Raw genomic sequence first — 17278 nt, forward strand, 5'->3', positions numbered from 1 at the left:
GCTTTTCTAAAAATTGACAGGAAGAGGATTCCTTTTACCAAATAACACCTGTGAAAAGACCACTTTATTTTGATGGGATGCGGATAATGGGGAAGATGGTGGTGTTTTTGATGTAACTGCTCGGAGATGATTGCAAGAGTCCGTTTGGTGATGGCGACACTGATGAAGATAATAGTGATTTTAGTGATGTCATAAAATTTAGGTATTTATGATGGCGATTAAGATAATGCAGCATAGAGGCCCTGAATGGACTTAACCCTATCTTAACTGGGCTATTTCGGACCAGTATATACTGGGGGGGGGGGGGGTCAATTTGACCCCCCCCCCTCAGATCTCGGCCGCTGATTGCGCAATCGCCACAAAAATTTGCAAGCGCGTAGAGCCGGATTTAAACTACAAGAGTGTATAGTAAAATTTTCAAAAAAATTTAAAGAAAATATTTTTATTAATTATGCAAATAAGCATATGAAATTTGCCATAAATTTGTTTTTTTGTCTATGTATTTGCCTTTAACTCAATTTATATAGCTATTTGAATGCTAATTTTTGGTGGGTGTATCAATTAATCAAAAAAGCTAAAATATAATTAATTTCTTATGTATTTTATTGTTTTTTAATTCTTATGTATTTCTTTGTTTTTTCAAACCTTTGTTTTCTATAGTTTTTCCCGATGAATTTTGTCGAGTACCCTTTTGCGATCATAAAATAAATCCATTTAAACAAACAGAACTAAAAATATTCATACATTTATGATTTTTGGTTGAAAAACACAATTTGCATTGACTTTTTACACGGAATCACGTTTTTGAGCAATTTCTGGTCTGACATGCACTTACAAAACGTTGCGTAATTTTGGAACCGCGTACCCGGGCGTCGCAAATTTGGTCTCAAAAGATGCGCAAGACTTGAAAGTAAAGTCAGTGAGCGGCGCAGTCAAAAAATTTGTGCGACGGCGTAGTGACAAAATTTGTTGAATAAGGGTTAAATTAACACAAGTGTCTTTGTGCAAGTCTTGCATGAAGACCCACTTGTGTATTGAAGTTTCATCAGGGTCTGTATATGCAGACTAATGATAGCAATGAAGATGTGGATACTGATGATGAAAGTGATACCAATGGTGGTAGACGTAATGATGAAGATGATGCTATTGATTTTGATAATGATAATTGTAATGCCAACGATGATGATATTAAGATGCATGCTAATGATGATATTGATGAGAGATGATGAAGAGGTGCTGATGATGATGGTGGTGGTGATGATAATGAAAAGACATAACGATGATGACAACAGATGATCATGATGACAACAGATGACGATGAAAAGGGATGATGGTGATGATTATGGAAATAGATGAGCATTAGTGATGATGACGGTGATGATGAAGAGATGATATTGATTACTGATGATGGAAAGAGATGCCAATGATGATGATTATAAGACACATGCTATTGATGAAAAAAGATGCCGATGATGATGGTAATGATAAAAAGCATGCTATTGTGTTATGGAGCCCCTGTCTTCAAAATTGCTTTGCCTTCAGTGATTATCTGACATGCATACTTACTAGTACATCAAAATAACACAAAGAATCCTCAAACAATTCATTGTATCAAAGATTTTATCTAATTTTCATAAATTATCATCTACACTGTCCAAAACTATACATATTCTTACACCAATTTGACGATACATTTCAACAATATACAAATTAAAAAATAATCCAAGTATTTACAATATTTCAAATATATATTCACAAAGATAAGCAGAAATTGTGTAGACATGACAATTAATTCCAATGTCTTAACATAAATAAACTGTACATATACATTTACATCAGCCCTTGATAGATTATTACACAGAAAGGTCAATATTCGCAAATTTGTACTCGGTTGGCACATGATGAAATCGGAGACTACACTAATGGTTTCATATCGCTAATGATGGACTGGTGGATTGAACGCATTCCATATGAAAGGGCGGTCATGGGTCTGAATCTCTGCTGAAATAATACAAGACTTGTCTAAAAGTTACCCTAGGTGATTGGAATAGTTAATTGACAGAGTGTAATGAGGACTAACAAATTAATTCTAAAGATCATTTACCAAAGAAAAAATACTACATAACTCACTGAAACAAAAATCCCAGTCTTTTCCGAGCACCTCTAGATATTGCCGCCGGATTTGGAAGGGGTCCCAATGCTACGGAAGTCAATTTGGTGCAAGAAGCAGCATATTCTGTGTCTCAATATCTCAAAATATATTGATATGACTGTAGGAAAATATGGAATTCAAGAGAATAGAACTCCAAAATTGCATATATTGTAATTGTGAATTTTTTTCCACTGTGTGTGAATTATTGCAGCCTCTATGAACAGAGCAGTTACAATGCCACATACTTTGCCACTGAAACTGATACACAATTATGCTTTTCACACTGCACTTTTTTTCCTTGACCCCTTGGAATTGGTGAGGCTAAGGGGGGTCTTAGCCCCACCAATTTCCTTGGGGTTACGCTTAGCCCACTTCGTTTTCATAGTATGTTTTGGCAAAGTGGGCTAGCATGGTAAATAGTACGGTACTATCTGGCCCTGCAAAAAAGCAGGGTTAGCCGGCTTATTGTGGTGCTAGGGATTAAGGAAATGCAGTGTGAAAAGCATAAATGAGAGGGCCTAGCATTAGGACTCCTGATTATAGAAAAGTTTTTAGAAAATCTATCATTCTTTGAAATAATAATAATGAAAATTTTTGTATAGCGCAAAACACAGGCAAATTTGCAAGTCTCTATTAAAGCGCTTTTTACAAAAGGAGTGGAGAGCACTGGGTTCCCAACTGTTTACAAAATGCTAAATAAATGATACTAAACTTTCAACATTATCACATTGCAGGCATCAAACTATTGCAAAATATTATGTTTTCTTTTTATATTTTTTGTGTGTCTTATTTGATTACTACTGTTTCATCATGCAGATAGATGCATCTGATATTTTCATGAAAATACTAAAGACATACTTGCCACAAATATAAAGGCTATGGTAAAAGCTAATTTCTCAATCATCTGTAGATTCTTTTTACCCATGTAAATAGACGAATCTAGTCTTAGCTGTTTTTTGCAGTTACGTATATCTTCGCCAAATAGGTGTGTCCTTTTCTCTGATAAATTTCATTTCACCCTTGGATATCTCTCTAGGTTTAGATTTGTTTTTCTTGACCCAAGGAGGGCATTTCATCAACATTTGACGTCTGACAGACAAGTTGTCAGATCTGCTCACTTTCCTTTGTTTTGGTTGGCTGAGAAACATAGGTGTCCGACTGTTACTACAGTAACTGTCAGATGAAATATCCGACAATCCCTTTATCAAACGCTCCCAAGGCAGGTATTTCATTAACATTTTTTGTTCCACAAATTGTCAGATCTGGGCCCCGTCTTACAAAGAGGTACGATTGATCTAATTGATCGTAACTCTTTGGAAATCCATCAGTGTCATCATTTTTTTCTGCAGGAAATTTGCAAAATGTCCTTTGTAAACAAAGGAAAACACACCAAATTGTCAAGAAATCAATGAATTTATGGATATACATTCATACCAAGAATTTATTTGAACAAATATGCATTTTATATGACTTTGCTGGCTTTCCATATTTGCGATTGATTGGATCAATTGGTAAGACATGTCCCTGATAACTTTCCTGGATTTTGATTGGCTAAGAAGCACAGTTCTTTATGGGAACTGTCAGATAGAACAGACTCAGTTTGGATAAACATCTATCAAGTCCTTGCATGAAATGCTCCCATTGACTTTGCTGATTTTCCATATTTGCGATTGAGTGGATCAATTGGTAAGACAGGTCCCTGATAACTTTCCTGGATTTTGATTGGCTAAGAAGCATAATTCTTTATGGGAACTGTCGGATAGAACAGACTTTTGTTGGATAAACATCTATCAAGTCCTTGCATGAAATGCTCCCATTGACTTTGCTGGTTTTCCATATTTGTGATTGAGTGGATCAATTGGTAAGACAGGCCCCTGATAACTTTCCTGGATTTTGATTGGCTAAGAAGCACAATTCTTTATGGGAACTGTCGGATAGAACAGACTTTTGTTGGATAAACATCTATCAAGTCCTTGCATGAAATGCTCCTATTGACTTTGCTGGTTTTCCATATTTGCGATTGAGTGGATCAATTGGTAAGACAGGCCCCTGATAACTTTCCTGGATTTTGATTGGCTAAGAAGCACAGTTCTTTATGGGAACTGTCAGATAGAACAGACTTAGTTTGGATAAACATCTATCAAGTCCTTGCATGAAACGCTCCCCTGGATTGCTCGTGACTGAGCCCTTGTTCTTGGCTACGTATTATTATCTGTGATGTGTCCTTTTCCTGATGAATCTCATTTGACCCTGGGGGTCTTTCCTCCTCTAGGTTTGGGTTCTTTCTCTTTCTTGCCTCCTGGTTTGCTCTTGATGGAGCCCTTGTTCTTGGCTACGTATTATTATCTGTGATGTGTCCTTTTCCCGATGAATCTCATTTGACCCTGGGTGTCTTTCCTCCTCTAGGTTTGGGTTCTTTCTCTTTCTTGCCTCCTGGTTTGCTCTTGATGGAGCCCTTGTTCTTGGCTACGTATTATTATCTGTGATGTGTCCTTTTCCCGATGAATCTCATTTGACCCTGGGTGTCTTTCCCCCTCTAGGTTTGGGTTCTTTCTCTTTCTTGCCTCCTGGTTTGCTCTTGATGGAGCCCTTGTTGGATTCCCGGACTGAACTGGGGGTGGCTTTACCTGCATAAAAACAAATATCAAATGAGGTAGATCTCAATTAATCTCTGCCTAGCACGAATCAATAGAGACTACAGAATTTGAGCGTTTCACAATCCTTGCGCCCTTATTATGACATCACTACTTTGCATTCATTCTAAGAAATTGGTTCAAAACAGTAATATTAATGATAGGCATGTTTTCTAAGGCGCACTATTATTTCTACCCAGCTTTAGCTTGAGCTGTGCTGTTACCAGCACTGCATTCAAGGATTTAATCCTGCCAGGTACGTATTCACTTCACCTCTCTCCTAAGCACATTTCCCTGACTGAATGTAAACAAAATATAAATTTGATGGCATACTGCTCCATATATTCATAACAGAAAAAAGATTTGGTGTAAAAATTATGAAAAATATGACACTTGAGTAATTTTGGGTATTGATGCAATATCTAAGAGCTGTTTGTTTTCAATTATAAATGACCTCTGAAAACTTTTTAGCATTGACCTCAAAATCTAATAAGATCATTGTTACTCCCATAACCATACATGGACAAAGTTTGAAGTTGATCTGTCAAGCGGTGTTATTTAGTTATCATGAGAACGAAAAAAGGAGAGACAGATGGTTGTCTGTCTGTAAACATATACAGTAGCTCATATAGCCGAAATCCAGTTTTACTCGACCATGGTCTAACTCCGTGCTAAAATTATTGGAAGCCGAAAACGCCAAAATTTTGTCAACATTGTATGTTTCTTATGTTCACTGCGCTCTTTATCATGCGATGAATGCAAAGATAACTAATTCAGGTATCATTCCCACACAGTTATGAATGATCTGAGAAACAGACGAGCTGAAGAACTGAACCTGTACTGTAAGAGATTCATGTACTGCTTGGCTTTCCATAGTTACACCTCAACCTTAGACCACAGTTTATATCGAACCAGAGTTCAAAATATAGAACAATGTCTCGATCAACTGCCCACGATTGGCAGAGGCATGGATGTTGAAAGTGCAGGTGTCTATTACAATTCTCTCACCTCTTTTTAGGTAGCTTTCTCTTCTCTTGCTGGCTTTACAACCATCTTTACTCATTAGATGTCTCTTCCAGCTATCCTCTCCCTCTGGTATATTCAGATGACAGTAAGGACATCTTGCTGTTCCTGGTTTTGATGCTACACAGACAAATTAATAAACAAAATACTAAATTACATTCTCATTTACAACCAGCCTCCCCCAAACCAACCATAAGCAGCCAAAATGAATTTTGAGAGTTTTATTGAGTTTTAAAGAGCAAATTTTAAGTTTTCAAATGATACATAACCTGTCAAAGTTTAGCAACAATAACCCACATATAAAGTACATGATTGAATGCAGAAGAAACTAAGAGCTTCAATGAATAAGGAGAAAACAACGTTTGAAGTTCAGGTTTCACTCACGAATGAGATCTCAATAAAACTTCCATGCGGTCCATAATAAAAATGGTGACAAAGAAACTCTTGTTTTCGACTAAACTTTACAACTCAAAATATTGTCAGTATGAAGAAGGAGAGTTAATTTCAGATAAGCTAATTTTCTCTTTAGTGTTTTTTGAAGCCCAAATTACATTTAAGGCTATTTACCGAGATCCTTTCCTGGCGATTTATATTATTGGTTTGGGGGTGACTGGTCACAGTTGTGAAAGGAGTATCGAATGTTGTTTATATAATCAAAATATAATAATTAATTTGATTGTTATTTGTGAAAGGCTATCATTTATTGAGTGTGGATATGTTGTTGTAACTAGCTTTGATGCAGCAAAAAATATTCAAAAATAATACCTAAATAACATTCTGATAAGAATAGCAGTATGGACATCGTGCTGTTCCTGGTTTTAATGCTACATGGAATTTTTTGTAAACATCTATAGTATATTAAATCAAAGTGAACGGTTATCATTTAACAAGAGTACCAAGAGTACTGGCTTTGTTGCAAAACATATAATTAAAATATAATAATAAATATGATCGTCGTTTGTGAAAGGCTATCATTAATGACAGTGTGGATATGTAGCTATTACTGGCTTTGATGCAACACAAAATATTTTAAAATAATACTAAATAACTTTCTGATTAAAATAACAGTATGGACATCGTGCATTTCCTGGTTTTAATGCTACATGGACATATTTAAAAACAGTTAAAGTGAATGGTTATCTTTTAATAAGAGTATGGATATGTCGCTGTAACAGGCTTTGATCCAACACAAAGTATTCAACAAAAAAACTCAATTATATGATTGTGACAATGGTTAAAAAGTAGCTAGGAAAGGAAAAAGAACTTACGCTGGCAGAGTTTCTCTGATACATATCGATCAATGTCGGCCTTGCTGTGCGTTTCTGAACAACGAGGGCACTGTGCAAAGTCGGCTCTCTTCTCACATTCTGTCAAGATATGCTCAGTTAATGTCGAGATCTCAACCACCTGTAAATCAAACATTCAAAGACCCTGTTACATAAAACTAATTTTGGTTAAAGAAAATTTGTATCAGAAATCTTTCATTTGTAATTGACATAAAATTTCAATGACAACTGACAAAATAAAATGATTGCACTCTGGGATATGGATTTTTTCATAACTAAAGCTGAAGCCAAATTTGTAATCCAAATATTTTTTGTTCTCTCTTTCTTCAACTTATTATTTCAAAATTCAAACTAATGTGATTGCAGCTAAGTATAATTTGCAATTTAGGTGATTATATTTTATTCTCCTTTTCTCCAAGTTATAGTCCCAAAATTACAACTATGCTGTAATTTGAACAATGTCTGCATAGAAGGCAATTGCTTTTACTCTTATCCTCCCCATTTCTCCACCTCCTTATTCTTTACCTCCTAATCATCATTTTATAAAGCTGTTCTTATGTTAAGAGTGACTTTAAGAATGGCCGGTGATCCTTTCTTGTGGTAATTGATATTCACCATTAAAGGTTCATTGGTGACTATTTAGCGCGTAAAAAAGTTTCACCAGTCGCTCTTAAAGTTGCTCTTAACTTACAAACAGCTTTATGAAATGGCCCCCTGTTCTTTTTTCTGACACAATCATGCTAGAAGATAAATTGTACCTGTTTGCAATTTTGACACTTGGTGAGCATAGGGCAGAACTTCCAGTAATGGAGGTCAAGGCCCTCATCTTTGAACTTAGGATCTTTCTCTCCACAGAAGATACACTGCTGGTCGATGTCTTCCCCATATTCAGAGGCATCCGCAATGCTTGGGGCTCTGGGTGGGATCTTCTTGTTCTGGGGAGCTGTGAAAAAAATAACAGTGATATAATATTAATAATAATAATCTTTGAATTTAGGGTCTTTCTCCCCACATAAGATGCACTGCTGGTCAATGTCTTCACCATACTCAGAGGCATCCGCAATGCTTGGGGTTCTGGGTAGGATCTTCTTGTTCTGGGGAGCTGTGAAAAAAAACAGTTATATAGATATAAATATTGATAATAATCTTTGAATTTAGGATCTTTCTCTTCACAGAAGATGCACTGCTGGTCAATGTCTTCCCCATATTCAGAGGCATCCGCAATGCTTGGGGCTCTGGGAGGGATCTTCTTGTTCTGGGGAGCTGTGAAAAAAAAAACAGTTATATAGATATAAATATTGATAATAATCTTTGAATTTAGGATCTTTCTCCCCACATAAGATGCACTGCTGGTCAATGTCTTCACCATACTCCGAGGCATCAGCAATGCTTGGGGCTCTGGGAGGGATCTTCTTGTTCTGAGGGGCTGTCAAATGATAATAAAAATGATGATTTTATAATGGTGACAAGATGTGAACACCTTGGAATGTTACTATCCTCAAAATGTTACACATCTTAGTTATTTTGTCTTTGATTCATGAATCCATTAGGCTATTTAAAAAAGGACTTTGAAATGGACACATAATATTAATGATAATCGTCATTTACATAAGGCAGCCACTTATATATAGCTGATCTTTAAGTAGGACCTGCATGGCATATGTTATTATTACCCTTCTCCATTCTCATTCGTCAAAGGCCTAGCAAGAAGCCAGGTGGGTGTTTGATAAAGCTGTTCATAAGTTACGAGCGACTTTAAGAAACGACTTGAGATCCATCCTTTCTTGTAGTAAATGGTATACACCAAAATGTTCATTGGCGATGGTTTAGCGTGTATGAAAGGTTCACCAGTCGTTCTTAAAGTCGCTCTTATCTTGCAAACAGCTTTATGAAACGGCCCCCTGATCCCATTTTAAAAAAGTCTTTGGTATGACTCAGCCAGGAATAGCACCCACGATCTCCCATTTATATGGCAGAGACTCTACCACTAAGCCACTATGCTAAGTCTGAGTGCATATTGATTTTGTAGCATCAAAATAAAAAAAACATCTTGCATTTATTGCAAATTAGCTATATTGATGACTGCAAACAAGTTTCTTGGAATGCACTTGAGTCATTAAAATAGTAATCAAAACCATTCCAGAAATATTGAAATAGCTGCAATGTAAGACATTTGGAAGATATCCTCTAATCAAGAAAGGAAATGCAATGTAAGGCATATCCTCATATATCCCAAAATTGGAAAAACAAATTTTGTTATTTTTCTTCTCAAATATCTGATAAGTCATAATTACCTTTCAATTTGTTCTTGTCATCGGCGGGAGCCTATTTGAGATTATACAAAAATGAAAAAAAGTAATTAGGGAAGCAGGACAGGAGAAAATTTGAGACAAGTATCAGAAGAAGAGACAGAGAAGAAGCAGAAGAGAAAAAAAATAGAGGAGGAAGAAAAAAATAAGAAGAAAAAGAAAACAAATAATGAGAAATTAGGGAGAAAAAATGAAGAATGAGGAGGAAAGGAAGAAGAAAATTAATACTCCATAAAAGAATTCTAGTATTAATTGTAATAATCAAAGGTTCACACATGATTAATAATCTCAATAAGAAAACACAAAATACCCCCTCTCCTATTATAACCATACAACACAAAACAGCCCAACACCATTTCATACTTTCTGAAATATCTTTTTATATCAATACTGGATCATCTTTGACTATTACTAATAAATAATAGTATGCAACATTTACATGGCACTTATAACAATGTTTCTAAAGCTCTGTTGATTACCCTGGCTTTAGCACATGAACCCCAATCATGAGCTTGAGCATTCAAGAAATTCCTTCCTACCAGGTTCTCATTAACTACACCTGGACCCTGTTGCATAAAAGGAAAATCTTGATTTTTTTTGCCAGAGTTTTTTAATGGCTAAAGTTTTATGCGACGGGTCCCTGGGTGGAGAGTAGCAAATGCAGATATCACCTTACCACCAGTTATGAAATATTACCTTTTTGTCTGAGCCCTTGTCCACACTCTTAGCCACGTTTTTATCTGGAGTCTTATTGTTTTTCTTCTCAGCATTCTTGGCTGCTGCGGCCCGGAGTTCAGCAAGCTGGTTCTGGAGCTCATCGATCTCTGCTTTCTTAGCTTTCTTCTCATTGTCCTTTGCAGCTTTCGCCTGAGCCTACGGCAGAGAGCGAGAAGTAGAGATGTAATATTCCTTTCTAGATACATTGAGCAGTATTGTATATTATCACTATTATTATTATTGGAGTGTTTTTTGTGAGAAATTTATCAAGCATCATGATCATTTATCGCGTGAGCACATGAGGCCGATAAAACTTAAGATTTTGATATCTTTCCCATTAAACATTTATCTTCTATAAAATGTTTGATTTTTATTTGCTGCTCTTTTTTAAACCCACTTTGCTAAAAGTACATTAGAAGTAAAAGATCACATTGCAAAAAAGTTAGAAAATGAGAGGTTATGTTACTAATGTTACTTAAATTGAATTGAAAGCCAGGCATTTGGATGATTTAAAGAAATAGACAAAAGAAACAGGTCAGGAGAATTTTTCTTCTTTACTTTCCGCTATATTTTAGACATGTACCAACATACAGAGACATGTAGAGATAAAGTGGGAAAATGATATACATGTACATAAGGTAAGATAATTAAGCAAGAAGTCTGTGAGTAATTTTTTTATTTTGAATATTTATACTTTAAATAATGATAAAAAATAAGAACACTATTAAACAAAGGACAAAGCACAACCTGTGAAAAACAGTCATACAAACGAGTAAACAATTTATAATGTTAAAATACTTATAGCATAGAAATGATGTGAATAGACCAGTTCGTAGTTACTTCATGGACAATTTTGGTCAAATGACCTTTCATTTCTTTCATTATGATAGGCAGATTTCAAAGCAAGATATTATGTAAGCTTGCCTTACTTAGCAGGGTGAAGAAATTGAATAGACTAGGTGACTAGAATAGCACACCAATGAACACTTTATGAAGGTATTTGTTGCATTCCTACTTTGAATGCATATCATAGCATGTTGCACAATGTACTAGGCAAACTGTGAAATACCAGTCATTTGTGGACGCATTGTTGTTTTTTGTGGATGTAAATGAAAACCACAATTCAAAAGAATATATGAACAATCAAGACATCAAAGTTGGTGCTTATCTCATTAGATTTTAAACCACCATGTCACTTTAGTACAAATGACCTTCCTCTGATCTTGCGTAGAATCTTTTTGATCATGCGCAGAAAGGAACTACGAACTGGCTTATTAGAGGGAGACTGAAGAATCCAATGGAAATAACAAGTTGAAACTCATATAGACACCACTTATAACAATTTAAACTGCTATTGCACAGTCAAATTATTATATCTTTTTAGGAAGCTTTAACTTTTAACCAGGAAATGTTTTAGCTATCCAAAAGTGAAATAAACAATACAAACTTCCTACCAGGCATACAGTGCCATAGCAGTTCATTTCCAAAAGGAATCTGTTCCTTCACAGCTAAAAACAAGATGTTTTTTTTTCAATTTATAAGATATTAACAAAAAGTTTTAATAGTATTTCATGTCGATGGAGATTCTATTTCAAAAGAATAAGAATGCCGTTAACATTTTCATTTTGTCCTGGCCTTATATTTATATTTGTTGCACATGATATGACACCATGATACAATGATAACAAAATGAAGCTTCAATGTAGTGTAAAGAGAAAGCAACACTTCTGAATAACACCAGTGTCATTACAACATCAATATGAAAATAGAGACATATGATTTAAGCTAATAATATGTATGAATATTCTTTAACAATAACTAAGACTTGTGAAGTGCCAAGCACTTGTAATCAGTGTCCAAAAAATGTATATAATTCACTTACACATGACCGTTATGAGGGCAGAAGGAAATGCAATACGAAGAAAATTAATTATGCTTATCATTAGTCAAACTTAATATTCAAAGGGAAATAGTCCTTGAAAAAAAATATGAATAAAACATAAAACATCTGGTGTCTAATACATACATAAACATGAAATGCTTCAAAGCGAGTAGCACATTAAAAGGACATTTATTTCTGAAAATTTGTCAATTACATTAAGAAATAAGCATTTTCTTATATTTCTATCATCATTAATTATATTTCTATCATCATCATGATAATCATAATCATCATAATCATTATCATACGTGTAATAAAAATTATCATCATCAGCATCACATCATCACTAATCATTATCACTAATCATCATCTTCATCATCATCATCATCATCATCACCATCATCACCATCAACATCATGATCATCATCACCACCACCGTCATAATTTTCATTATCATCATCATCATCATCACCACTAACATCATCATCATCGTCATCATCTTCTTCATCATTATCATCTTCTTCATCATTATCATCACCATCATCCTACTTTCATTGGAAAAGTAAGTTAATCCATAGAGATTACATACCTTAAGCTCAGCTCTGGTAGGTTTACCATCGATCTTATCAAAACCATCATATATCCTGACATAGAGGGGGTTCTTCATGGTGGAGGGCTGTTCGGACGATGGCAGATGGGCCATGACATCTGACCCCTTGAGTTTATAGAGTTCAAAGATGAGGTTGATGGACGCATCTCTCACGATACCAGCCGGATGCTCTAACCCACGGTTTGCAAATTTCATGATACTGGATGTCGACATACCACTGCAGATAAATGAAACAAAACACACTGTAAAAGAACTGTAATCAGGTGGATATTCTAAAGAAGAAGTGCACCCTGATGATGGAGGTGTTTTAATACAAACAGAAAAAAAAAATTGGTGAAGGTATGATAAAAATCTGTAAAAGAATGAAAGACTTACGATATTCTAAAGATTTAAATTTGTTATCTTTCATGCAAACAGCCGCCCTACATGTATAAATCCTCTTTTTTTCAATTGTTGATGACTGAAATTTTTTTTTTATAAGAAGCAGGTATGAAATGACTTTTCTGATGAAATAATGAATACAAAAGTAAAACATTTTCCTAACATCAAACTTTGCTTTCTTCAGAATCATTAATTGATATCTTCAATTAATTACTGGTTATTAAAGGTTATAAATTTTTAATATATCACAGTTCCATTACATTAAATGCAAATAATTATGGTTAAGACAAGACAATTTCCGCTTTGTCTTCTTTCTATTTTTTACCTTATTAAATGAAATTCGATTTGTAAACAGTTCATCAAATCATGAAGAATAAGTTGTGTTACACAAAGTGGAAGTTAGACAAAGTGGGTATAGCCTAACTGGAAATTAGACAAACTGGAACATGGGCTAAATGGTATTAAGACTAAATGGATAGTAGACCAACTGGTAGTAGATAAACTAGGATTAGACCATGTGGGATGAAACCAAACGGAAAAGTAGGCAAAGTGGGTGTGGACCAAGTGGCAATATACCATCCAACTTACCTGTTTTTGTCTACCCCTAACTCTTTGATCAGCTTCTCAATGATCTCCACCTTCGTGACGGCCATCTTAGCTTGAGTGTTGTTCTTGAACGGTGTTTGGCAATGGGTGGGGATGGTGTGTAGAGGGCGCACTTCCGGAAAGCTGGCCATCTCCACGATGAAGTCGATGGCGGTTGTCTTCAGCTTGGCATTCTGTTGGCAGAATATAATAATAACTTAGTCTTATACAGCGCTTTTCATGAAATCCATATCAAAGCATTTAACAATGTAGAAATTTTGAAATATACAAAAAAAAGAGATTTAGAAATTATACTGAGTAAGACATTAATAACACAGATGCATCGTGCCTTCAGCAATGTACCACAGGATCTAGTCGCAACAACCCTTCAATAAATTTAAAAAGGCATTTATCATAAACTCTCTAAAAAGGGTTTACTAGTAAAGGTATAAAAAAAATAATTTAAGTGACAGGCCAAACATTTTTTTCTAATGAGAGTGTGCACATTCAGGGGAAGTGGGTGACTGATTGACTGGGATGTAATTTTTTCTATGATAAAAAATATTTCATCAAGCATCCGTATTCATATTATTACAGTGATCATTATCAATACAGAAATTCTACAGAAAAGATCTTGAGGATTGCAAAATGCTCCATCATTAAGAACACTTTCATGATATTTAGAAGGTCTGCCACTGAGATTCATGACCATAAAGGGCAAAATTTGTATCCGCCATCCTGGCTTTAGTACTGCCAATATAATCAAACTGGTTTGAGTTAAGATGATAACATTATGTTGCTTCCAATGGGAGGGGTGGGGGTGGTTTCATGAACAGACTTGTCAGTGATTTTCATGAACATATTTGCCCCCAACCAATCATACGCAAGGATTTCAATAGCTTGTAACAGTTGTCGGTGAAAATCCTTGCAAAGATACTGACCGTGTCACCTATCCTTGCCATGAGTTCTGGTAAGATCCTATCGACCCCCTGAGATGTCTCTCCTTTGCCAAGTTTCTTATGAGACGGGATAAACTCGGTGAAGAGGAACCGGGTCAGATCCACTGCATTGTTGAAAACCTACAGAGTAACATCAACAAGTTTATAGAGTTTACAGGGCTCTAACTTAACTCTTTCTTTGGTTGCCAGCTGGGTAACTTTACAGTGGACATAAAAAAGTTCACACTTTAAAAACTTCCATCAAATTATATATTTTGTAATATCCTGAAGCTTTTCCACATTTATATATTGGAAAAGGTCTCTTCAAATGAATGATGACGTTTGAGTGAGCACTACTCACTTTTGAAAAGTTCATGCAAGATGATTTGCACAAAAAATGGAAATAGCTAAAATGGATGTAAGTAAACATTAATCATGAAGAGCACACAGACTTTAGCACAGATGATTGATTCGAATATATTCTTTCCCTTCTTACTCGTTTCCTTGACCAAAACACTTCCTTGAGCGCCACTCCCCCTCCCCCCACCCCTTACACACCTAGGCCATCGTGATGAGGTCTGCTTTAGGGCCCCTCACACCTAACCGAATTGCCTGAAATATGGCCGGCGAAAGGCCTTTTTTTTACATTGTTTTCCATGGTATCTGATAGTAAATCATTTTTACCTTTCGTGTTTGGGTCCGTACATCTTCTGAACTAACAGCTGCGATTATTGAAATTCACGCGGAAATTTTGAACATGTTTAACCCTAACTAGGCCGGGCTTTTTTGGCTGTTGTGTGGCCGGGGGGGGGTTGATTCAACCCCCCCCTGAGATCTCGGCCGCCGATCGCGCGAGCGCCGCAAAAATTTGCACGCTGGTAGTGTGCGATGTAATCTACAAGGCTGTATGGTAAAATTTTCCAAAATAATGAGATTTTATTTTATATGAATTAATTATGCTAATTTATGCATAAATCATACTTTTTGCTCTAATTCACTAAATAAAGCTCCTGGAATGCTAATTTTTGGTAAAAATATTCTTTGTAGCATTCTTAACAATGGCAATTGAAAAAAACTTCGGTTTGGAAATCAATTTCTTATGTATTTTATTGTTTTATGAATTTCTTATGTATTTCTTTGTTTTTCAACCTTTTGTTTTTCTTTGTTTTTTTCACCAGATTTATTGCACAACCTTTTTGAAGCATAATTATGCTAAAATCAATTGCTTTCAGCTGTTTAAAGTAAAAATAATCATATCTTTATGAATAAGATGAGAAAACTCAATTTGCATTGACTTTGTACACAAAATCACGTTTTGGAACAATTTTTGGTCTGACATGCACTTACAAAATGTTGCGTAATTTCGGAACTGCGTACCCGGGCGTCGTAAATTTGGTCTCAAAAGATGCGCGAGACTTAAAAGTATAAACTCTGCAAGTGGCGCGGTCAAAAAATTTCGCGCGGCGAAATGATCACAGAAAATGTTGAGGGGGGGGTTGATTCAACCCCCCCCCGGCCATTTTAGGGTTAAAATTTCCCAACGAATTGAAAAATTGTTGGTCATCTGTTTGAATTTGCATCTCTTATTTATTCTGCGGTAATCGTTTATCGTTCGTGTTTTGTTGTCACGCATAGTCCCTCATCGCGCTTTTGCCAAAGTGGACCAATCTTGAAAGAACCCTTACGAAGCAACACGATGACACAAACATACAAGAACGCCCAATCTATTCCCTTGTCTTAGTTTCTAATAGCACGCCATATCAAACCATTGCTCACTGTTCGTTCATCTTATTGGGGTATATCAACCCTTCGCTCGCCTTCAGCTGCAGTTTACTCAAAGAGGTGAACCGAAAAATGGATATCCTTTGAATGTCATATTTATCCTTCGCTTAACGTTTGTTGATACAATTTGACAATAGTTACTGATTGCATGATTTGACAGAAATTTTATTTGAATTCGTGTGCATTTTGTACATCTTTCCAATTCGTCACCCTTCACCCGCCTACATTCAGTCAGGTGTAAGGGGGCTTTTAAACATAATACTGATTTTAAGAAAAGGCCAAGGATCCTGGGGAAAGTGTGAAGAAACAAGTATGAAACGAAGCATAAAATGTAAACCCCCTTTAAATGACATAAACTTAGTAAAGAAAAATGCTGGAATTGTCTGAAATGAACTTTTATTACATTGATTGATGGATAAACAGGTGGACAACCTGAAAACATAACACCTCTCAGCAACCACCTACAATGGGCGAAGGTATAAGAAAAGATGATGAGCGCAATGGTCTTACCGTGAAGACTTTATCCTTGAGCCCCTTGGTAGCCAGGAAGATGGCCGCTCGTAGCACGGCACGGACCTCCTCCTTGTCTTTGCCTTCATCCAACTCTTCTACCTGAGATCGGACGTCTCCGAACCCCTCCTCTCTGAGAGCCCAGCTCTTTGAATATATCTTCATCACCTGTAATCATGATGGATATATTGAATTGTCAACTGATCAGGTAAATTGCTACTTGGCCTACATACACTGGACTATATTCTGAACTTTGCTTTAATTCATAAATCTGGTTTCAGCATTTGTTTAACTACGGACAGCCAAATGTGGAAAAAAATCTCAAACAGTAGAAATTCATTTTGACAGCGCATTTGATTCTTAAATCATAACCTTTTGGGAATGCTACATGTAAATTTAAAGTTTTCTTCACCATTAAAACATGGGGAAAGAACACAATATTGATAAGGAACATACAGTGAAAACAACAT

The 17278-nt window shown here is 35.8% G+C and overlaps 1 protein-coding gene across 2 annotated transcripts in view; it reads right to left on the reverse strand.

The window, feature by feature from the left end:
• Window positions 1-1724: 1724 nt before the first annotated feature.
• The window catches only part of LOC135156734 (centrosomal protein of 104 kDa-like), a 28507-nt gene continuing 12953 nt past the window's right edge, over window positions 1725-17278 (reverse strand). For both annotated transcript variants that reach the window (XM_064109791.1, XM_064109790.1), the window contains 10 exons: window positions 16809-16976; window positions 14520-14657; window positions 13582-13772; window positions 12592-12829; window positions 10100-10276; window positions 9389-9419; window positions 7853-8037; window positions 7077-7215; window positions 5794-5928; window positions 1725-4779 (listed from right to left, as the gene is read on the reverse strand). In XM_064109791.1, the coding sequence (XP_063965861.1) occupies window positions 4661-4779; window positions 5794-5928; window positions 7077-7215; window positions 7853-8037; window positions 9389-9419; window positions 10100-10276; window positions 12592-12829; window positions 13582-13772; window positions 14520-14657; window positions 16809-16976 (1521 nt within the window). In that variant the 3' untranslated portion in view covers window positions 1725-4660. The remainder of the gene's footprint in view (window positions 4780-5793; window positions 5929-7076; window positions 7216-7852; window positions 8038-9388; window positions 9420-10099; window positions 10277-12591; window positions 12830-13581; window positions 13773-14519; window positions 14658-16808; window positions 16977-17278) is intronic.

This window comes from Lytechinus pictus, chromosome 14 (genome assembly GCF_037042905.1).
Source record: "Lytechinus pictus isolate F3 Inbred chromosome 14, Lp3.0, whole genome shotgun sequence".
In the NCBI taxonomy this organism is placed as follows: Eukaryota; Metazoa; Echinodermata; class Echinoidea; order Temnopleuroida; family Toxopneustidae; genus Lytechinus; species Lytechinus pictus.